The sequence below is a fragment of the Marmota marmota genome, unplaced genomic scaffold (assembly GCF_001458135.2).
Source record: "Marmota marmota marmota unplaced genomic scaffold, marMar, whole genome shotgun sequence".
NCBI lineage: Eukaryota > Metazoa > Chordata > Mammalia > Rodentia > Sciuridae > Marmota > Marmota marmota.
The window spans coordinates 6,327,408-6,351,859 of NW_026000211.1; the positions used below are offsets into that span (position 1 = coordinate 6,327,408).

Here is a 24,452-nt window from a genome sequence, read left to right on the forward strand (position 1 = left end):
TAAAAAAAAAATCCAATAGAGTGTAAGTTTTGTAAATGCTAACAATTAGAATAATGTATACTTTTATTTGGTACTGATTTTGAGACTATAAAGCAGATTACCTTTTAAACACAGCTAAGTAATTGGTGTAAACAAAAATTCAATACAAAATAAACTAGAAGACCAGAAGATTAATGAAGTAAAAGATATTGCAATTACTCATCCTTGTTAAAAATGTAAAGAGTTTTTACATTAAATGTGTTTATGGAAGAACCAAGGTCAGCCAAGTTGATTTGATAGTTCCTTGGAGTACAGGATGGCAGCTTTTACATATTTTTTTTTTTTTGAGCAAATGAATTTGATATGACAATCTGCTTCCAGATAGCTCAAAAGATATGACACATTTTTACTTTTGTCTTCAAGCATGTTTGGTCATTTGTCACTACCTAAAGTGCCAGAATGGAACCTATAGCTCCTGCTAGAAGTCTTAAGGGTAATAGCTGCATGTGGTGTATTAAAAATTATAAGCAGCCAGCTATTCTTCAAAGCACAATTATGGCTGTTTTTCTGGACAGGATCCAGTTAAGAATTCCCTCTTGTCAAACTGGATGCTAAGGAAAAAAAGAGGGATTTTTAAAAAATTATTATTAACTTTTTACCCTGCAAGAATATTGTTAATCCTCCTCCCTTTAGGTCTTTTGTGTACTTATTTAAATATGTAAGTCAATACACATTAGAATCAGATTTGAAAAAGTTAAAAAAATAAAAATGTTTTTCATTAAGTTGTAATGGTTCCCTTTCTGTTTTTGAATTTAAATAAACCAGCTTTGTTTTAATTGTAGGAGATGATAATTTGTGGAAGTAATTGAAGTATAATTTTACCTGAGTGAATACATCACCAAATAAATATATCTACCTTTTGTACATATTTGTAAAGTTCACCTTTGAAACATTTTAAGCATTTTATTCTTTAAAAATGTAGTGGCTTAACTCAGACTTGAAGACACACTTAAACATACACCTTTAAACTCATAATTTTGTCCTTTAAACTCATAATTTTGATTATTTTCCTGTTTTTTAGAGATTTTACCATAAAGGTGCCAAAATTTTAAGAAAAATTTTCATTTAAAAATAGTGAACTAAGTAGCCTGACTATGATGTCTCAACTGCCTAGATTTATAGCAACCTAGACTTAGGTATTGTTCATTATTTATGAACAGAGCATTTATTTAAAAAAAATAGTGAACTAATGTTTGTTTATGTAAATATTTGCTATTATGCAGCGGAAGGAGATTTTTTTTTTCAAAGGTAAATGAAAGAACAGTTGGATCTGAATACAGTGATGAGGCATTGAAGGAAGTACTTATTCAGGGACTCACTCCTGATATACCCTAATAAAGTGGCTGTTCTTCATTAACTGTCCATGTGAAATTGCTTCTACACCAACAGTACAAATCCTTTAAGGATATACTTTTCCTAATAGCCTATCTGAGCTATACTGGCAAAATCGATGTCTACATCATAATCATAACATGAGTCTTTGAGAGAGAGAGGGGATGAAAAGATCATGTATTACTTCTTGGTAGTTTAAACTAGACAGTTAAAAATGGACTATATAGATCAAATATACTGAAATCCATAGATATCTTTTGGAAATATGGCATATGTTTGATGGAAACTATCTTCACTAAGGATGCCAAATGCAAAGGATTATAAAACATTTAAAAGCAATTAGATTAATGATGTGATTCATGCATTAAGAAAACATTGAAAATATCATTGCTCCATGATATTACAAATAGTAAATTTTCTTCATTTTGAAATATACGTAAACTTGTCAGTCTCATTCTGAAGTCATGTTGTATAATTTGGCATATACTTACCAGTCAGATATTTACTTGTGAAAGTGGTGATTTTGACACCTCTGAATATTTTTTTTAAAAGCTATAAACGTATATGTATATGTTAAAGCAACTTGCACTGTAAACCATGATCAAGGTTTCTCCCAGTACAGCTATCCCACTCACCAAGACTTTCTGACCTGCCATTATTTTGTCTTAAGTGACACAGTTCAGCAGTAGATTTTTACAATTGTCTCTAGATAAGATCCTGCTGTAGAAATTTGCTCTTCCTAAATGGAAAATTGCCTGGCTTAATCCTGAATATTTTAGCAGCCTAGACTCCTTTTCTATAAACAGCCAATTCAGCACTTATTTCCTCTTCTGTATGGAAGAGAACTTAGTTATGCATCTTAAGTATCTGTTATTCTTTTACAAAAATACCACTAGAATATTTTAACCTTGTCGATAAAAGTTCAGATTCTGTTTTTATTGAAATATTAGCAATTTGATCATGTAACATGTAATGTCATTTAAAGTATTAAATACATGACAACATTTAGAGAAATCCTGAAATTGAGCACTCTGTTCCCCACTAGATTCCCTTTACAAGTTTTTACCTAAGGGTCTTATTATGTTTCAGAACTCCAGAAATTGTATTATAATTGTACAAAGGATGCACTTTCCATTTCTCTTTCCCATGATGCATTTGTTATTGTTTTGGAGTTGCATTAAAGCTTTTGTTATTGTTTTGGAGTAGCATTATAGCTTGTGACCAATGAACATCACCAAAGTGATGGATTCATGTATTCAAAAGAACTTCTGTGGATCCAACTATGAACATGAAGTAGTTCCTAGCACAATGTTTAGTGTTGCAGAAGGCCTTGGACTATGATACTCAAGTTTTTCCTTTCTCAGTGTCCCCTTGAAATGTGATTTCAGAATGCTCTACCATAGATAGATGACTACTAGCTCAATCTCTTACACCCTCTAATTAGTCTTATACCAGCAAAAAGTTCAGATATGAGGCATATTTATTTAAATCATTTCCTGTCCTTTCTCATGCAGGAAAGTGAAAGCAAAACAAAAACTGGCAATCCTTGTTCACAAATCCCTGTTCTTAAACATAGCCAGCATTCATTATTTCTGTATTGTAAGATGGACGAAAGATGTTAAGATTGATTTAGTTCATTTCTAATAATAGTACTAGTTAAACCAAAAGGAAACTTTTAATAATTGACTTAAAGCCCTGGTTTATACTACATTAAGGAGTTCCCAATGCTCAGAAATGTCAGTACTATTTAGATTGTGAAAACTATTATATTGCATTATAAACATTTAACAGTATTATAAGGAACTTCATCCTGACCTGAATAGTATTTAATTAATAGTTTGACAGATAAAGGTGATTATTCAAATTGAGAGGAAAAAAATCCTCTAGAGTAGGATTATATTGATGCTGAACTAATGAACAGATGCCAATCCTATAAAATTTCATTTCTTTGGTTGTATTTATTCAGCTATTAAAGCAAGGATATTATGAGAATTTAGATTGCACCTTTTTTCCCCCTATCAGTATGTATATATTTTTATGGCTCCCTAAAGGGTACTATTAAAATCTCTTTATTGGCCTAATCAAACATTTATTGTATGGAAGTTGAATTTTTTTAAAAAATAATTATACACTAACTTGGAGTGACATGTAAGCATGTGTTCAAGTTCTTTGAGACATACATAGAGGCAAGAAGTAGAGTATACGGATGAACCCACAAATGGTTAGGCAGATTCAACATAAGGCTTTTGTGTATGTGTGTGTGTGTCTGTGTATAGCTCAAGAATGATTTTTGTCCACTCTCTTTGTACATGGGCTTTGCAATGACATAAAACAACTGTTAACAAAGAACAATGTGAATTCTTATTGAGTAAAAAAGTGTTTGGCACAACTGAAACCGGTCCACATCGAAACCACCTAATGGCGTAACTAATAAGATATAACATACTGTCTTTGAGTTCTTCAAACTGGAACTCCCTAACAATCAGGAAGCCAAATGATGGTATACAATCTGAAGCTAAAGGAACCTCAATTTCTTGGTGTGGCACTGAGTTGCTTACCCAAATGAGCCATGACATTTTTGGAAAAAGAGGAGCCACAACAGGTATGTGAGAGTGGGGAATTTCCCCTCTTGTGACAATAAAGCCAGAAATATTATATAAAATTCTGCAGGCTAAGAAGGTTATCTTCACTAAATAATTTTGGATAACGGTAACATGGTTACTTCAGCTATTTGCTGTTGCTATTTAGCAAAGAAATGCATTTGTACAAGAGAAAAATTGCTTGTTTGCTTTTATATTGTACATTAAATATAAGCGATTCACTAATGCTATAGAAAACTATTTAATACAAGACAATGAAATTGTCTTAGAATGTACATGAAGTCCTCTATGATTATACTTTAAGCTATTTATAAAAATTAAAGCCTGAAATGATGGTTCTGTAGGACTTGAATGATAGCCCTCCATTTCTGTAGTCTTAACAGAAAAACATGATTATGTATAAAACAGTACTCATATAAATGATAGCCACATAGCCAAGAGAATATGTGGACTTTAATATAGAGCATCTACATTCAAGAGGAATGATTTAATCAATTATTTTTCTTTTATAAGAAAACACATTCATCCTAATGAAAGTGTTCAAGTTCAAGTGTAAATAATTTGATTCCACCTCAGGTTGTTTACTCAGAGGAGCCATTATATTTGTCATCACAGCTGCAACAGCAAACAAAAGTTTTCTCTAATAGAGGTGGACAGATACAATTGGAAGCTTGCAAGCTAAAAGATAAAATGAAGGAAATTATTTAGGTACTGATAAAGGAAAAAGAAAAGATTTCCATAGCATTTTAATTATAAAAATAATTGAGTATAATTTGAGAAAATTAAAATTAGTGGGTCAATTTGGGCTCAATTTAGTATCCCCTATAATCAAAGTCAATTGAAGATGTCCATCTGTTAATGCTGATTTTTAATGAGATTTTTACTTATTTCATCTTTGAAGTCTCTTCATAAACAGATCAAGGTACTGCCCAAATACTCATGTCCACCAGAGCATATTCACCACTTGTAAGGCATTTATAGGATTCCATTAGTCTTTGCCTTTCAGCACACAATTTCACTCCAGATTACTCATTTCCAACAGATTAAGAGGAAGCTCTTCAATTGCAGTTAAGTGATTTTGAAATGTTTTCTTTGCATTGCCATCAAGATCCAAAAAACACTGAAAGAACTGCAAGAAAATATATCTGATGACAATTTAAAAAATGGAGACAACAAAAGTGATATTCAAAGCTAGTCAGTACTGATGGTTAAGTTCACAAAAAATGCATGAAGTTCACTGCTGACACTACCAGTTCACTAACACCAATGTAATAAAATGAATAGCTATATGCTTTAAACACTCCACATTTTTATCAACTTAATAAACTTGTCAACGAAACCATTTTCTGCTTGATGCATACCTTTCCCATTAGTTTTATCAAATTGCATTTCAGATGGTTCTGACAGCAATTTCTCTACTTCCTTGAAAATATTCTCAACCCATACTGTTCTAAACAGACTACCAATAGAAACCATTTCTTCAGACACTGAATTCAATACTGATTTCTCAAATAAGACTGGGCAATACTGGTAACTTCTGACTCATTAGGAGCCAAAGAAAAATGTTCAAAATCATTTGATGTTGCTTCCAACGTCCTCATTGTTCATGCAACTATTCTCATCAAAAGTAATAATTTTACTTTTTCTGGACCTTTATTTGGGCTCTTACACTGAAACATGATGTAATTCATCATCAGTTTTGCTTGGCTAACAAACTAGCCACTTAAAAAGATAACTCTGGTTGCAGCCTCATTTTCAATTTTCCTCAAGAATTATGCTGATTTTCCATTTAAAATTTTTAATTCTTCTCATGAGTTAGGAAAATTGTGATGAGTGTTTACTCTGATAATGTCAAATATATTGTATTCTTCTAGCATACATTCTCATTGTATCGTAAACAATGCATTTCCTGTAATTTGACAAAATAATCCATACTCTAGTTTGCTTAAAAGCAAACATTAAGAGTGTGTACTGTGAACAGAAAAAAATTAAAATGTTGGTGACAGGATACACATGGTACAACACATGCTGTTGAGTTATACCTGCATGACTGATTCTATAGCTTGCTAAGTAGCAATGTGAGACAATGAACCCACCCATAGGTAGTTTCTGTAGCAGCTAAAGTCTCCCATTGTATGGGGGAAAGGAATCAGACAACGTGCAAATTATTAATCTGACTACATTCTAATGAAATTTTATGAACACTGACATTTGATTTCATGTAATTTTTAGATGTCAGGAAATGTTACTCCACACAATTTAAAAGTGAGAACTATTTGTGGGTTACAAAAATATGCAGCAGCCTTATTGGGCCTTTAGTTCAGCTTGTTGACCCTTGTTCTATAGATTTTTTTTAATGTTTTTTTTAGTTGTTAATGGACCTTTATTTAATTTACTTATTTATATGTGGTGCTGAGAATTGAACCCAGTGCCTCACACATGCTAGGCAAGCACTCTACTGAGCCATGACCCCAGCCCCTGTTCTATAGATTTAACAGAGCCCATATTAATGATTCAGGAACACTAAAAACATTATAAGCCAAAATTCTTTGTATCCAAAACCTACATTAAATAAAGGTCATAATGTTCCTCTATAGAAATTATAAGTGTTACTACTTTTAGGAACAGAAATCAAAACTGATACAAGTTATGAAATTTTAGCAATGATGTGGCTACTAAAAAGGCAATCTAGAATTCCTGTTTTTTAAAGGGGTAGACAAAGTGAAAAACAAACTTGCTTCAGCACAGGTGGCTTTAAGAAGCCACAGCAAGTTATACCAAATGTATTTACTTTAGTCTTTCAGAATAAATGTGTTTCTAGAAAGGAGAAACAGATCAGTTCTTAATTATCTAGTTAAGGTCCTCAAAAAGAACAATAGGTGAAATGCAGAAGGCTCAGAATGATTTCTGAATTTAAAAAGTTATAACCACTTACCATTCATGAAACAACTCAGTCCTGTTTAGTTGCCCAAATAAACAAGTAGGTATTTTATACACACCTCCAATAAATATTTAAAAACAAAATCACCAGTCATCTACATTTAGGAAAACATTTCTGAAGCCTTTATTTACAAAAGCTTTAAAAACAAATAATACCCTCTGTTTTGCAAATAATGTTTTGTTTAAAAAGGACCACCCAGTTACAGCATTGTAATATGAATAAAGAATGTACACGGGAAACAAACTAATGTTTCTAACAATTGGAGATTTGCTAATATTACTGATTGAAGTGTAGGTAACACATAATAACTTGTAGTCCATCATTTTAGGGTAGAGTTAAAGATTACCAAAGTCTTCCTACACATGCTCTGGTCTGGTCACATATTCTGCATGGCTAAATATTTCACAGTCTCTTTTGTCAAATATATATAAAATAGATTGCAAAGATATACACAAAAAAATAAACAAGCATTACACTCCTCAGGTAATTTTATTAGCTATATATACGTGTTTGTGTGTGTGTATATATATTTTGTGTTTTGTTGTTTCGCACCAAATCTCTCCAGTATTTCTGTGTAGCAACTATGAAAGCACAATTTTTCTTTTAATTTGATACAAAATATACCTAAAGACTTGTTATCTTTGGACTTTAATGAAATTGATTTGTATAATCAACAAATCAAGAGCATCATAAGTATGGCTATAAAATAAAAAGGGTTAACAGTGATGGAATAAAAAGCAGATCAAGGGAAGTGTGCTATCATAAAATAAGTGTAGCCTCAATCTCTTGAATTCCAGTTTCCTGGCAGATACTAAATATCCAATCACAAGGGTTTTTTTTTTTTTTTTCCTGAAGGGTGTAAAGCTGGTTTGAAAATTCTTCAGTCACAGAGCAGCCTACATATGCCAATGAGAAACTGACAGACACTAGATGTGCTTGGAAGATTAAACACTACATACAGAAACAGTAGTTATTAAGCTCCTCAGTAGTTCGTTGTTGTTAGTCTTGCTGAATCAACAACTTGCACAACACCTGTGCAATTATATTCTGTAGGTCAAAACAAAATACTGTAGAAAGTTGGCAGATGGTCATTTTTCTAGCTAAGAGCAAGAAAAACCACAATTTCTGATAAAACAGAGGATTGGAATCACTCTCTAAAGTGCACAATTGATGGTCCACAATCTCAAAAATAGCTAAAACTCCTGCAGAACGGAAGGGAGAGACATGAAACAGGGAAATAAATTACAGTCAGTGCTAGTTAATTTAGGAAAGGGCGCGGGGTGGGGGGGACAAGCTCAAGTAGGTAAAGTTTATCAAATTATTCAATATGATGTAGCTTTCCCCACTCTGTCACACACGCTTGCTAACAGATATTTTAAATTAAGGCCAAATTTAACCTGAATATACTTCTATTTATTAAGATCTGAGATAGGAACGGTCATACTTAGTACTGAAAGGCAAAAAACAAATGGGCTACAAAAGGGGGGAAAAGGTATTGTCTATTGTTCAAAGGATTCAACCAGAGATAAAACCTATATACAAGCATGTGTGTAGGTCAAATAAAATAAAAAGGACTATTTCATGTCATGACTGCTTGTTGGCTTCCTCTTCATATGCATTCCCTGTGCCATTCTGTACATAGGATGAACCAGAACCAAGGCCATACAAATGACCACAATATTTGGCATCATCAATATGATCTTCAAAGAACATCTAAAAAGGAATTTTGAAGAAAAAAAAAAGATAATTTTAACCAAAAGTACCACTTGCAATTTATATTTCAGTAATGTAAGTACTGACTGTTCATTAACTATATAACAACAGTTCTTTTCTATGGTGTTCCTTTGAAGCCGCACACTGATGTTATTTAATAAGACTGATGTCCTCAGGAAGTACAGTGTTCAAAAGGAAACCAAAGAAAGAGACTATACAAAAAAAAAGGTATAAATGCATGTCTTTCTCATTAACATTTAGATCTCTTTTATGAGAATTTTTGAGCATGGAAAAATGGCAGACATTTTTATTCCATTAATGTAATAATACTCAACAGTTAAGTATGAATGAAAATAGCTAATGATGGTGGAGGAAAAAAAAATAAAGGTTGGGGTGGAGAAAAATAATGAAATTTTTAAATGGCCTTGAATCTGAGATAACTAAAAATAAACCCTAAACAAGTTATGGAAAGTAAAATATGAACATTCACACTGGGTTACAGTGCTTGAAAAGCCAAGAAAAATAAAGATAACAAATTCGTGTCAGAAATCCACCATTAAACTTCTAAGGTATTTTTAAAATGCAAAGCTGGAAAATAAAGTAGTTTTAATTCTATAATGAAGTACTGAAAAAAAATAAAAAAAAAAACAACAAAATATTTACTTGTCCTGACAATTCAAATCACTTCTAAATTAATACTACTTAACAAAACAGATTTAATGCGTTCTATTATTATTAATACATTTCTCAGTCTCAGTCAACTCCTTAATATCTAGGAGAATATACTTGAAAAAATTCCACAGCAAATATTTTGCAAAAAGCAAAACTGTTTTATAGGTAACAAATCCATCCCCTTTTGTTTTTGCACAACCCAATCAGGTTTATCTACAACAAAGTATAACTGTGCCTATCAAATACATAACCTAAGAGTAGACTTGATTCTTTAAATTTCATTCTTCTATATCTAATGATTTTATATTTAAGATTCTGATCACGTATGCAGAGTCTTCCCAATGTTTTCTGATTCGGCTACTACTTTCCTTTAGATTTACTTAACCCCTTCAGAATCTAAAACTACTTTGTAAGATTCAATCCAGTAAAAAGCATGAGTCCTACTTTATAAAATCTTCAAAACAAGAATGGTACAAGCAAATGAAATTTTTACCATTAGTTTCAGGTCTAAGAGAAGCCATACTAGGGGAATAAATTCCCTACCTTGTTTTAAGTAGCACTGATGAAGTCTAAGAAAGATCTGTGGAGTTCTTCTAGTAGTATGTTTGATCCTAGAGAAAAGTTACTAGCCTCTATTTTCTCACTTGAGAAATAATAAGTTGGATTTACATGATTTCTAAGGTAACTTATATTTTTAAGCTTTTATCCTAAAAAGAACTTATTCTTCCATTTCCTTCAGAACTATATTTCAAGCTGATTTATTTTTTAATACTTAATCACTTAAGTGTGGTGAATATTACTTATGTGGTACTTCTAACTACACTTGTACTTAGTAGGTTTTTAGTGTCTAAAACTTTTGCCATCAAATCTTTAATGTTCTCAACCTAATAAGCAAGTGAGAAAAAGGCACTGATGTCTTCATACTTCTCTCATTTTGAAAAAGGCCATTCCTGTAAGCAATGAATCAGATCCTGCCTGATGTTGTGGTCCTATTCGTTCCAGCTCTAACTGTTCAGCAACTTCCTGTAATCCACCCTAGAAGAAATAAAAATTGCTTGTCATAGAGAGAAACAGAGACACTTCTATGCCTGAATTCACAAGTCACAAACATGGACAAAGACCAAAATATGAATAAACTTTAAAATGTATATTTAAATATTAAGAACACGGAGGGAGAAAGTCCCCAACAGAATATAATACTAATTTATTTGCTGAATTGGGAGAAGCTGATAAATCTGAAAATGGGACTCTAATTAGGAAATTTTCAAAAGATATGAGGAAGCAGATCACAATAAGGTAATAGTTATACATTCTTATTTTACTAATCCATCAATCATCATAAAACTCAATAGTTAGTGTACCATCATAGGTGAATTTGTTCTCAAACCAAAGGAGCACCTTTCCTTAACAAACTCTTCTTTTGAAATAATTAAATGTTCAAAGTAAAAACATAAATAAATAAAAATAAAGGGCTGAGGATATAACTCAGGTGGTAGAGTGCTTGCCTTGCATGAACAAGGCCCTGGGTTCGATCCCTGGCACCAAAAAAACAAAACAAAAAAATAAAAATAACACAAACTAAGCTGTTGTCAGAATGCAAGCTACAATCAAGGTAGCATCTACACATTTACAACAGCATTTACTCCTAGCAAAATTCATATAGTTTTAGCTATATAATTTAATTCTAGGAACATTACTCTTTGGTTTTAGCCAGGGAGGGGAACCCCACAAAACTCTATAATCAAGGTAAGCTGAGGGGAAAACCCATTTTTTTTTTTTAACCACACAGCTGAATCTATCTGTCCATTGCTAGCCAACTCAAAATTTTATCTTGTAGTTTACAAGTGTGTTGGGAACTAAAATTCACACTACTTCTGTGCATATGAAAACCCCACCAGTCTTCACATTTCTGTTTGATTTATGATTTTCAATCTGCAATCAATAACAAATCTCCCAACACTTAGTTTGACTATTGTTAAGAACTTATTGTGCCAAGATATACTGAAGTTTAGAAAGGGGAGTGCCTATAAATTATTAATTATGCAAGAATCAAAAGACCAGATACTATATTTAACACAAACTTTAAATAACATGGATTAAAACATCACCCCAGCCTAGGATTTTATTTCAGTTACTTGATCTAAATAGTGTGCTCTTTTGCAGATAATGCCACCGGGCAATGATAAAGCCTTACTTTAAGATTTTTGCAGCTCTTCATGAGGTACTTCACATCATATATGACAGGAAAAAACAATCGAAGGATCTCAAAGAAGTCAAGTTCCTCTTCGGGCAAATTAGAATTGGTCAGAATTTTGATTAAATAGCCAAAGTCATAACCACTACAAAAGGGTCAAAAGAATGAAGAACAGAGATGTATAAATACCACAAAGATGGAAAAAGATATTTTATTGATACAAAATTTAAACAAATTACACTATAGGCAAAAAAGCAACCAACTATTTTTAAAAAAAGAAAACATAAAAAATATACATTATTTACAAATGTAATGGGACAACCCTGCCAACTTACAATCAGTGCTAAAAACTTGTCCTTTGATTTCTCAGAGCCCTTGAAATACAAATCGAGAGTACCAGCCCAAGTCAGCTGTCACTAATATTTCACTGATGCTTAAAGAAAACTAAAGATGGGCTGGGAATGTGGCTCAAGTGGTAGCACGCTTGCCTGGCATGCGCTGGGTTTGATTCTCAGCACCACATAAAAATAAAGATGTTGTGTCCACCGAAAACTAAAAAATAAATATTAAAAAAAATTCACTTTCTCGCTAAAAAAAAAAAAGAATACTAAAGATTATCGAACTGCTCATAAATGTCTCAAAAGAAAATTATCTCAAAGAATAATGAATAACGTTGTAAACAGGGAAACAAAGATGAATGGAAACTTGGTCCAAAATGTCAAAAACTACCAAGAATATTAAGAAGGCAAAAATAATAAAATCTTCCCAGTTTTTCATAATATGGTAGCATACTTCAAAAGTCCACAGTTAAGTTTCCAACAAAATATTTTCACTTCTCCTAAATGACTTCATTTGGAAGCATACTCTCTTCCCTCATAATTCTGGTCCTATCTCAATATATTTTTCTGAGAGAAACTAATGAAACGGCCACATATGAAAGAAATAAACATAGTAGGTTGAGTAGTACTATCCTAAATAATAAAACAAAAATTCACACTCTCAGATCTCTTATCCCTCTCATTTCCCTCTCTACAGTTTTCTATCTACCCTCTACTCCCACATCAATTACATACTCCTTTCCAATAAAAAGGTTGCTGAAAGCAAGCATTCCCTGAAGAGCCCAGTTCCCAGAAATTTCTTACAGAGCATGTTTTCTTGTATTATGCTTTCAAATACATGAATCATTCTATCACATGTAAAAAATACTGTTTTCTCCTTGCACACAGTTGGAACTCAACAAATATTTGATGAAAGATGCAATTAATCTATCTTTTGGAAGGGAAACAAAACTTCTATTTACCACTCAGAATTTTAATAATAATTTTAAAAGAGGGAGGGGAGTGTTACTGTTGAACACCATTAATGACTATCAAAGTATAAGCACTGAGGAATTAGAAACTTAAAATTTATGATAGTTGGCAAGGAAGTAACCTTGCTGGCTATCTAAAAATGTAATACAATATGGCTTTTGCTTACTACTACTAAAAGTAAGATTGTATTAGAATTTAGAATTTATAAATTTCTTAAATTTGTCTTTACCAGAAATAATATTTAATATATTTGAATATGAAGGAAATATTTAATATTAATGGAATAAAATCTTATACCTTGGTAAATATTTAAATATACAATAATCTAATCTAGACTCTGAACTCCAAGAAGACATGAACCCTGTCTGGTCTTATATTTTCTGAATAAGAGTATATCACCTGTTGTTAAAAAAAAAAAAAAAAAAAAAAAGGAAATATGCTTTCTACTTATTTTGTACTCTGAGGTAGGAACATAAAATAACTTTAAAAAGCCTTCTTACATTAACAGAGAATTAAGTCTTATTTCTTTATGTACAAGTTCAAATGGAGGCAGAGAGAAAATGTGATAGGTGAGAATTAGTATGTTCAGTACCTCCAACTAGAAAATATCACATCGAAGCCTTCAGGAGGAAGTCTTTCATTACATAAGTCAGTGTGAAAATTCTATAGCATGCAGGACTCAGTCAAAATAGATGTGTGAGGAAAACAAGTATAAAAGCATAACAGCCATGTAATACATGCTTTTTAAAAACATACCCAAAAGCCAAATAAAATAATTTCTAAGATTTTAGTCCCTGGACTGCCAATTCAGTTAGAAAAACATTTTTTCATATCTTAAAGTCTATTTTCACAAAAATGGGACGAATTTCCTTTATAGAAATTCTTTTAAATCATCTAGTTTTATTTTATAGTAAAGAAGTAAAAAAACAGCATTTACAGAGAATTTACTACGCAAAACATTTTACTAGATGCTTTAAATATGTTATTTGGGGCTGGGGCTGTAACTCAGTGGTAGAACGCTTGCCTAGCACATCTGAGACACTGGGTTCGATCCTCAGCACCACATAAAAAAATAAATAAATGTTATTATTGGCCATTAAAACAGATCTGCAAGTATTTCTTCCCTATTGTCCTATTTTTTAAAAAGTAAAATTCACCCATAGCATTCTCTTTGCTGTTTTGTTTTATTTTTTTGATACATACACACATACACATACTTCAAAAAAAATTGTTATTAATGAATGGTTTCATTTCTATAAGCATAAAAAACTAAGGCTTAGGGTTTGGGTGTAGCTCAATGTTAGAGGGGGTGTAATTCAATGTCAGAGCACTTACCTAGTATGTGCAAGGTCCTGGGTTTGATCCCCAGTCAAGCAAAATAAAAATAAAAATAAAAATAAAAAAAAAAACAACTACTAAGGCTTACAAATGTTAAATAATCCTTGTGACAATGATACTCAATGGCACTGCTAGATTCCAGTCAAAATCTATTTTTCTAGCTGTGCTCTTTCCACTTAAGCAATACTACCCCCTACAGGCTAAAATGGATCTCACTCATAATAATGTTAACTTTAAGTTACAGCAATATTAATTAGCCTCATAAGAGGTACGTAGAAGCCAGTTACATGGAAATCAATTCTTTCTAGAACTAAGCATGATAGCGTTTGTATAATGACCCAAGCAAGCACAAGGCAGGTATAAAGTGGAATCACAAATCCATTTTCAATGCAATCTTTCTACCTGTGAAATGATAACCATTTAACTCCTTCACAAAGGACTACTCCTGAAGTCATAAGAAGTTCTGCAAAGTACTGGGTCTCAATTCCTTCCTCCTCGTGTTTTTTAAACTGGATACCAGATGTTGTTAGTAGCTCTATAGAATCCTGGGCATACATGTCCTCCCTGGCAGAAGAAAGAGAAAGACAACATTCAAAATGCCATTCCTTCAAACAGTTTATCTCCTGCTTCCATTTACAACTATAGTGCCAAAAACAAGACAGAGGACTAATTGTTCCAATGTTTTACATCTATGCAAGAAAAATACAGTCTAAATATAAGGATCATTACTTCAGAAAACTGTTCAAATGATAATCATAAAAGTCCAACAATGAGATTTTAACATTTACTATCAACTCAATTCCATTAGCCTTCTATATATTACATAAGTTTAATATGGTTAAAAATAATTTTCTACTCACAGAGGCTACCATTACAAAGAGCTAGACATGTTCTTTCCAGGACATGGAAACATCCATTTTAGTTTAACATCCATTTTAATGCTGCCAGAGAGTGCTGCAGCCACAGCTGTGATGCTATGCCCCTCTCTCATGCTTGCAACAGAACCAGGAATGAAATACCAAGCAGGAGACACATCTCATGTAGCTAAGTTAAACAAATCTTAAAAAGGAGATGCATCCTTTCACAAATGATGATAAGCCTTTTAAATGGTTCCAAAAAGTAGTGAACTATTTAAAATTAAGGAATGCTATAACAGCAATAATTTTCCTCTTCCAACAATCCTAATTCTGGAAGACTGCCTCCAAAATCAAGTCAGAAAATCTAAACTAGTCTTTCAAGATTTCACTTACGCTAGAGACAAAGCCATCTCTAAGTTTCCAAGTATAAATACATAAGTATCTAAAATGTTAAAACCTTATTAAAATGCAGAGGTATATTTTTGAGAATAAAAAGCTATTTACTTTTTTAAATTTAAGAATATTAACAAAGAAACTTTCTATTAAAAACTTTAATGAAATTAATTAAACCAAAAGACATATTTCACTTGGGCCACAAAGTATTTTCATGATTTATTCTCTGGAAATAATTTGCTTCTAAATGTCTAAAAATAACGAAGCCCAAAACTAAAACATTTAAAAATAGAAAGGAACCACAATAATCATTTTAAGTTAAAATTTCCCTTATAAAATTTTTTTTTAAAGATTAAAAAGAAACATCTGAATAAATGCAGTACCACTTCTCCTGGGTTAAACAACAGATACTGGTTTTGCTATACTCAAAATATGTACCTTATATATTTTGATGAGAAGATCCCTCATTAGGTCCCACAGCTCACACTGAAATATGCTTTAGCAACTATAACCAAAGAAATAGATTCTTCTCCAGGCTCACATTACTCTGGGTTATGAGCTCAATTCACTTTTAATTTATTTTTTTTCTCTCTGTCCCAATCACAAGTTTCAAGAAGGCAATTTCTGTTTTTCAATATTATATCACCAGACCGAATAATAAATGAAGTAGGACAGTGTATACTGCACTATTTAAACCAGTATTTCTCAAACTTGCCAAAGGACAACAATCATCCAGAGAACTTACCAAAATATGGATTTCCAGGTCTCACTGATGTCCCAGACCTAATGAATCACAATTCCCAGGTAAGAGACCTAGATGAGTACCTTGGGTACTTCATAATCAAATAAGTTTGGTAAACAAAGAATTGTGTATAATTATTTTTCTGCATAGTTCATACAGCTTAATTCAGATAAGTCCATGTAGTCTCTTCTAAGTTTCATGGACTGAACATTTTATAATTTGGTACCAATTTCATGCTTTATAATACCCAACTCATGATAAAGAAAAAGTGGGAAACCCTAGGCAGATAAGTTAAATCTTGGGGCAGGATGAAGAAAATAGTTCTGAGTCAATTCTGCAAATCAGTAGGCTGTCACTTTCCAATGGCATCCAGTTCAAGTTTTTAAACCTTCCTATACTGTCTTTCCCACCTCAAAAATCCAAGCAATGGAGAGGAAAAAATATTAAAATACACTACCCTCAAAAAAGTAAAGTAGCATTTAGTCAAGATATGAGAATTGCTGCAGGAGCTGGTATTGGCTGACTATAAGGTCAATTTGTTTACAATAATTATAAAATACAACATGATCTCTCCTAACTAAAGATCAAAATATCTGTTACATCAACTGAACATGAATGATAACCATGTATAAGTCTGTTAAGAAGGGTTTCCCAAAAAGCAGAGATGCATGGTTATCTGCAGGTAATATCCTAAATACAGGAACTACTTCAAATAATTAAACTAAAGTCAGTAAATTTCTTGGAATTATCACTTTCTACAAATAAAAACGGCCTACTCCAAAATTTCATATTTTTAAATACATGGGCTCCCTCCAACTTCACACCACTCGTGATTCAACAGACACCAAAGGGTTTATAAAGTACTTTTCAAAAAGTTACTCTCATATACTTTCCAACTAAAATTAGTTTCTAAAAGTATAAACTCCAATGTACTTAAATTTCTGCTAAAAAATCATGAAGTTAAAAATACAAACTGGAATACAGATAGTCACAAATACAAAGGTGGTTAACAATAATATTTCATAAACTCAAACTGATATCACAAAGATGCCAAAAAATCTTCAAAGGCTATGGAACATTAGAAAACAAATGACTTGTAAATTACCAAAAACAAACAAACAAATAAATAACACTAGTTATCAGAACCAAATGAAATTTATAAGTCAAAATATGCTAATATTGCTATCTGAATGGGTGAGACAGGACAGAATTTTCTATCTTTGGATATAGATATCTATTCTAAATAAAATAACCAAAATGGTGGACAAAGATGTACAGATGCTCCTTGATTATTTTGGGTTATATCCCAATAAAATCATTGTACACTGAAAATACGATAAGCTGAAAATCTACCTGAAACAACTAACTTACTGAACATCACAAATAGCAGCACAATATACTATAGAATATCGATTGTTTATACTTGTTATCATGTTAACTGACTGGGAGCTGCCTCCTGCTGTTGCTACCCAGCATTGCCAGAGGGTTTTGCACTGCATATTGCTAGCCAGGAAAAAAGATCAAAAATTCAAAACTCAAAGTCTGGTGTCTACTGAATGTATACTGCTTTTGCACCAACGTAAAATTAAAAAGTTGTAAGCTGAACGACTTTAAAGCAGAGGCCATCTGTATATTGAGAGGCCCAAGAGCAAAGCAACAATAAAAATTTCAACATACAACCTAAATGTCCAACCATAGCAAATGGTTAGTTATATTATGGTATAACCATAAAGAGGTCAATGTAAATGATTAAAAAAGTTGTTAGTAACTTATTCATAATAATATATAAATGATAAATTCTTAATGTAAAAAAGGTATTTTAATCACAGAATGACTAAAGAGGAAATGCTAGAAAACTGTGATAGTAGTCATCTATAACTTTTCTGTATTTTCTACCAGAAGCATGCTATTTTTTAAATAGAAAAAACAAGGCAAATATTGTCAGTAAATATGTATTGTATGTTAAAAATTCAGATTTTATTTCCTTTGTTTCATGTCAAAAATCCGTAGACTTTGATGTTAATTTCAGTCTGTGAGGATGTTGATGAATCCAAACTCGTCAACTGAACATTGTTTAACTGCACAATAATCATTAATACCCAAATTGACAAGAGGTAAAAGCAGAATACTAGGATAATATTAACATCTTTTAGCTTATGCAGCACACAGGTGACCATAACCTCAGTTTACTTCAGAACACTGAATCCAACTCTAATTTAGAATATAGCATTTAATTTGCTCTTCAAACATGCATGTCCCATTTATTGTTATTAAATCAACAAGCACCCTGGAAAGAAACCAAACTTTACCTAGCTTTAAAAAAAAAAAAAACATAAAATTGTTTGCTTCTGAGCCCACAATAAGTACTGTAGTTATCATGATATAATTATCAAGAAAAGTGAAAAAAGAAAGTTAATTCTATTTACAAAACTCATATGCTCTTAAATCTGTTTCATTTTACCAGGGTGCTTTAACCAGGATGCTATGATTTAAACATCATAAATCACACCTTCAAGATTCAGAAAATATTAAATGTCACATATAACTAAGATTGGAAATTAATGTCACTTAGATCTCAGATGCTTTTAGTTGCATGCTTTTTTAAAATAACTATTCACAGCCTAATGAAACACCACTATAACTATACATAGCTTTCCATGTCTCACAAGTCTTTATATCTACAGTAGATAAATACTGATCTGCAGTTATTTTCTTGATGCTAAAGGTAAAATTTGGAAAAATATTGGTATAATTTTTTTTTTATGTTGGTACTGGGGATTTAACACAGGGGCACTTTACCATTGAGCCACATCCCCAGTCCTTTTTATGTTTTATTAGGAGACAGGGTTTTGCTAAGTTGCTGAGGCTGGCTTTGAACTCCTGATTCTCCTGAACTTGTGAGTTGCTGGGATTATAGGAATGCACTATCATACCTGGCAACACTGGCACTATTTAAATACTGAATTCTTAGGGGCAACTGACTTGGAAATTCTATGTTCATAAAAATAGAAGAGCAATAGAAAACACTAAGTTACAATTACCATGACCAATTTTCTTCAATACTATACCCCTAGAGACTAGCACTGTAGTTGACACATTCATTATAGACACTGATTAAAAAAGTCCATTTTCATCTTGTTAAACATGTCCAAGATGCTGTTCACAGTGCTCTTTTCACATATTACACAGTACTGGCTTTATCATTCAAATAACCTTTTCTACTTGAATGTTTTTCACTATATCCTGCTCCTTAACTGTGTCTTAGGACACTAACATTTCTGTAATTGGTAGCAAAATTTGGTGTTAAAACTATTGTGTCAGGGAAACAAAAAAAAGTTGCACAGAGACTGTATTAAGAAAGCCATTGTTACTAAAGCAAAGATGTTTCTAGAAGAGGAAACAATTTTACCAAAACTGAGACTCTAAGGGGTCACTCTTTTATTCATGAACTCAAATCATAAAGTACCTTATTTAAAATGTTCTTGTAACAATGCTCTAATGATCATTTGGGGGAAAAAAGTAACACAGAACGATTAAAATGATAAGGGACTAATTAAACGATTATCTTTTAAGAAAAGGATAGAAGGCAATTTTCACTGTGTGTGATCTGTAGTATTTATAAAAGGTTATCAGTTATAGAAAGGTTGAAAACTTTTTAACCTTTAAAAGGTTCTGGAGAGTATATTGTAATTATACTATATAATATTTATTATATTACTAGTACTTATAAAGTAAAATGAAGAGTCACAATAAACACAATGCACTGAGAAGCCACACTATTATACTACTGTCACTACTACCCTCTAAAATCATTAGCCTGCTTTTCATTAGCTTATATGTTAAACAGCATATTATGCAATCAAGAACAGGAATAATTTTTATATTGGCACTACCATTAACTTCCCAGTAACTTGTTTTTTCCAATCAGACGTTAGATCATATCATATAAATACAGGTTATTAAACAAAAGGACACTGTAATACTATAATACATTTAGAATGCATTAATACATTTTATTTCCTCAACAGTTTATAAACAACCTGTCATTGCCCCCAAAACATTATAAACTTCTCTCAGCTATCAAGACTATTTCTGTCAATAATATAGAAATATTGTAACTAAAGAAACTGAGTGTAGACCCAGGGATTGAGTTAGAATTTAGATTCTGATATACTAGCGTCACCAGGTTTAAGGATACTGCTCTACTTTATGCAAATTAAGAGATTCTATGAGATGACAAGGGAAAATAATCATTCCATAACACTGATTTGAAAAGAAAATGCACCCAACTTTCCAAGAAATATCTTACTGCATGTGACATGTCTACTTACAAACTAGAGTACGTATGACTGCAATAAAAATCTTTTCACAAGAATGCATATTATAGAAATCTATATTTCACATGGCACACAAAAACATTTGAAAGTACAATCAATGTCCTAAGATTATTTTTTCTATCAAAAAGTATCTTCAATACCAATGATTTGGAGCTGAGAAAGTAGCTAGATCACTTGTTAGCATGCACGAGACCCTGAGCCTGAAATTAACAACCACCACCACCGCAGCAACAACAAAAAACCCAGTTTCCGAGGTTTAAAAAAAAAAAACAAAACCTAGTAGTCATATTTTTAAAATATATCTTTAAAATTGAAATATCTGAATTTTAACATCTTTAATATCTGAATTTTTTTGGTCTCATATTAAGAACAAAACCTACATTTTTGAAATGCAATGTATTTCCAGGATAACTGTACCAAAATTCACTCAGAACTTTACTATACCTGAGGAAATCAATTTCTAAAATTAAACAAATAAAAAAGGCTTGAGTTATATATGCAGTTCCCACTTACGTCAAATTAAATTTAAAATTAAACTGCCAAGTTGAAGTTCCTGGAGGGTATTCTCCTTGTTCATTCATAAATGTCAGTCCTAGCTGAATTATCTTTAACAAGTCTACATTACATCGCAATAGCTGGTACTGATAGTCAGCATTACTCCTGAATTCTCCAATGGGTCTCGCAACCACACCTGGAAACTCGGTGTCCTGTAAAACAGTTTTAGGGTTCATTATTTACTAAATGTCAACAACCAAAATCCATAAATTCCTAGAATAATTTTTGATGCAAGTCAAAGAATCCTACTACTGATGATACTCTACATGTTTACATTAAATGCTTTTAACTAGGAAGAACACTAATTTTTAGAACCATGAAATGAAACTATACACTTAATGATTTTTTTTACTTAAAATATGATACTTACTACTCTATGCAAAAGAGAAGAAAAAACATTAATTCATGTCTCCTAAAGAGTATATTAAGCTATGCTCACAGTATTTCAATATTAAAAGCAAGCTGCATGAAGAATTGGTTAAGGAGTAGAAAATTCACCATTTTCCAATTGTTTCTATGAGACAAGGTTTATGTCAACACCAAAATCACTAGAAGCACCATTAGCCTCCTAATTTCTTTGGCTAAACGAACATTCTATCAATCATAGAAAGCATCTGTCAAGAACTGTATGCCACCCACCCCTTTTTGTAGGATATTACATCTATTTATTTATTTAGCTACCAGGGATTGAGCCTGGGGTGCTTTAACCACTAAACCACATCCTCATCCCTTTTTATTTTTAATTTTGAGACAAGGTCTTGCTAAGTTGCTTATTGCTTCACTAAGTTACTAAGGCTGGCTTTGAACCTGATTCTCCTGCTTCCCAAGCCCCTGTGGTTATAGGTGTGTGCAACCACACCTGGTGGATGTCATTACTCCTGTAATGTTGTTACCCCTTATCATTTAAAAAATCACTATGAATTTCCACTGGATAAGAAATATCCCCCCAACAAAAGAAATAATTTCAACTCTAATTATGGGCAAATAAATCTTTATTAAATAGAATGTTGCCTATGTACACATATTTGTATTTTCACCAATCATCTTGTCTCTACCCAAACAAGATGATTTATTTTTGTTTATATTTAAAATACTGAGAAAATAACATATCCATTTAGTATCCAAATTCAAACTAGGACTAACAAACAACAAAAACTAAATACCAAGCCAATATGAAAAAATAAATTAAAACTTCTTTAAATTCAGTTCAATTCAACAACCAATTATTGGATACTATGCTAGGTGTTGAAAGCATAAGGAAGACACTACTCCCTCGCTTTATGGAACTAATAATCTAGTAGGTCTAGAAAACAGTAGAGTAGCTACAATAGATACACAAAACTACAATAGCAAAGCAGAAAACAATTAACTATATAAACAATCTAGGCAGACTGAATAGCATGTGTGAGAGCAGAGCTGCTTAATAATATAGTGTGTTCATGGAGTTCCAGTGATTATAATTTAAAAATTGCAGACAAACAATGTTTCATTCAATGGGAGACTCCATTTGTTTGAAAGAAATATCCTGGAACCCCCTGGCTTCCAAGAGTTCATCTGGTACTATAAGTTAGGCCTTATCATGATTGTTCCTCCTCTGCAGCTTTACCTTTATTCTAGTCTTCCCTCATTCTGGTCAGACTTATGACAATACCCAAATAGGGAAATAATGCACCTTCTCGACAGCAACCAATCCAGAAAAAAGCCCTACTTCCTTACGCCTTAACTAAATATCCCTGACACAAGACCAAATTTAATAGTGACCTTTTAATATTCGTACTCAAATACCCCATGATTCCCAATGTGTTTCCCTTACTGCAACGAGTAATAAATCCAACTTGTCAAATTACAGTTATGCTTCTAATGGTTTTGTGATGGAGAGGGCACCAGTAATTTCTTTTTTTTCATGGTTAATCTTTAAAAATCAACCAAAAGGGTTGAATTCAAACTTAAAATCCCTCCTGTCCCTTTATTACAATCATTTTAAAGATCTGTTCAAGGGCATACCATAGCAACGTAATTATACTTTCGGATAACTTGACGAATTTTCTTCATTTCTTCATCCAGGTTACAAGCCCAAACTTCACAAATTCTTTGGCTATGATCTACAGTTGCTGCTGGCATAGTGAGGGCAGAAGGGAGTCTAGATGCCAAGCATCAAAATGTTATATTTGATTGATGATCTGTTTCATAAAATACTTTGTCCTTTATTTATGTACCTGTCAAAATAAAAAACCAAAATAAAAACTAGCTATATCATAAATCTAAATCATAGAATTGAGCTGGTAGAAACCTAAGCAGTTATTTACCCAGGGTCCTTAAATCATACACATAAATTATATTTTTAAACTTTCTGTTAAAAAGAGAGTTCAATTCATCCTCTGCATAAAACTTCATGAAGCCATCCATTTCCAAATAAAAATGAGATCAGATGCTACCATGATAAAGGTACCATTTACTTTTGTTTGTCATTAACAAAACATTTTAAATCTTAATTACAAAATCTGCTTCATTGGCATTTATTCAATCCAGATTGAAGGGGACAAAACTAATTTTTAAAAAATACGTTGTGAGAAAAAAGTAACAGCCACAGAAATCATTTGAATATCTGCAACTGTAGGAAGGTGAAAAAAAGGGCAACAGAATGTCTGCATTTTAAATTTACTTCTAATTTCCTAAAATTCCAAGCACTTTCCGTTGCTAAATATAGCTCTCATGTTGCTGGTTCCTGGTATACAATGGTAATTTGGACCAACATATTCTTAGAGAAATCCCAAACGCTCCTTCATTTTTCACAGAAATTGGGGGGGGGGGAGGGAAACTGAGGTCAAAGAGGGGAATCTTGTGTCGTTCTACTCCGAAATAACAAATATAACGTCTGCTCAAGAACAGAAATCACAAATGATCCAAGACAGCCCTTCTTTTAAAACTCCCATCCTGATACACAAACACTTCAGTATGATACTGTAGTTAAACACTGCTCTCTTCCATTTCTCTCTCTATGCTGCTCCAAATGCCAGGAAGAGTCACCAAAGGCCTTCTCACTACTGTAGGTACCATCTCCACAGGCTTCCAGAGAAACAGGACAGCACAGAGGCATTCATGTCACAGATAACTCTTTTCCCTGGCAGAGAGCCAACGCGAAGATTCTGATATTTACTGGAGCCAGATTGACTCCCAAGAAACGCTGCGTGAAGAAACACCAGGAGCTGAGGATCTAGGCCACCGCCCTCCACTCTAAATTTCCGTCCCCCATCGAAGCCCCAGGTACAAAGCCGTTACGTCATCACTCCGCGCCACCCTCTAGAAAATACCCCCAGCCCCAGTTACCCTCCCCCCTCACCCGCCACCAAGCTCTTTCCTCCACCGGCCGACTCCAGCAGGCGCCACCGCGCACCCTCTCAGGTTCATGGTTCCCGCCCCCTTTCTACT

General features: G+C 32.6%; 1 protein-coding gene across 1 annotated transcript; it reads right to left on the reverse strand.

Annotated features, from left to right (window-relative positions):
* Window positions 1-7,011: 7,011 nt before the first annotated feature.
* Window positions 7,012-23,747, reverse strand: Cnot7 (CCR4-NOT transcription complex subunit 7). Its single transcript, XM_015486054.2, has 6 exons — window positions 23,028-23,747; window positions 20,982-21,175; window positions 14,542-14,703; window positions 11,492-11,636; window positions 10,222-10,332; window positions 7,012-8,625 (listed from the first exon to the last, which is right to left on the reverse strand). The coding sequence occupies exons 1-6, from the start codon at window positions 23,142-23,144 to the stop codon at window positions 8,497-8,499; spliced, it is 858 nt and encodes a 285-aa protein (XP_015341540.1). The 5' UTR covers window positions 23,145-23,747; the 3' UTR covers window positions 7,012-8,496.
* Between the last annotated feature and the right edge of the window lie 705 nt (window positions 23,748-24,452).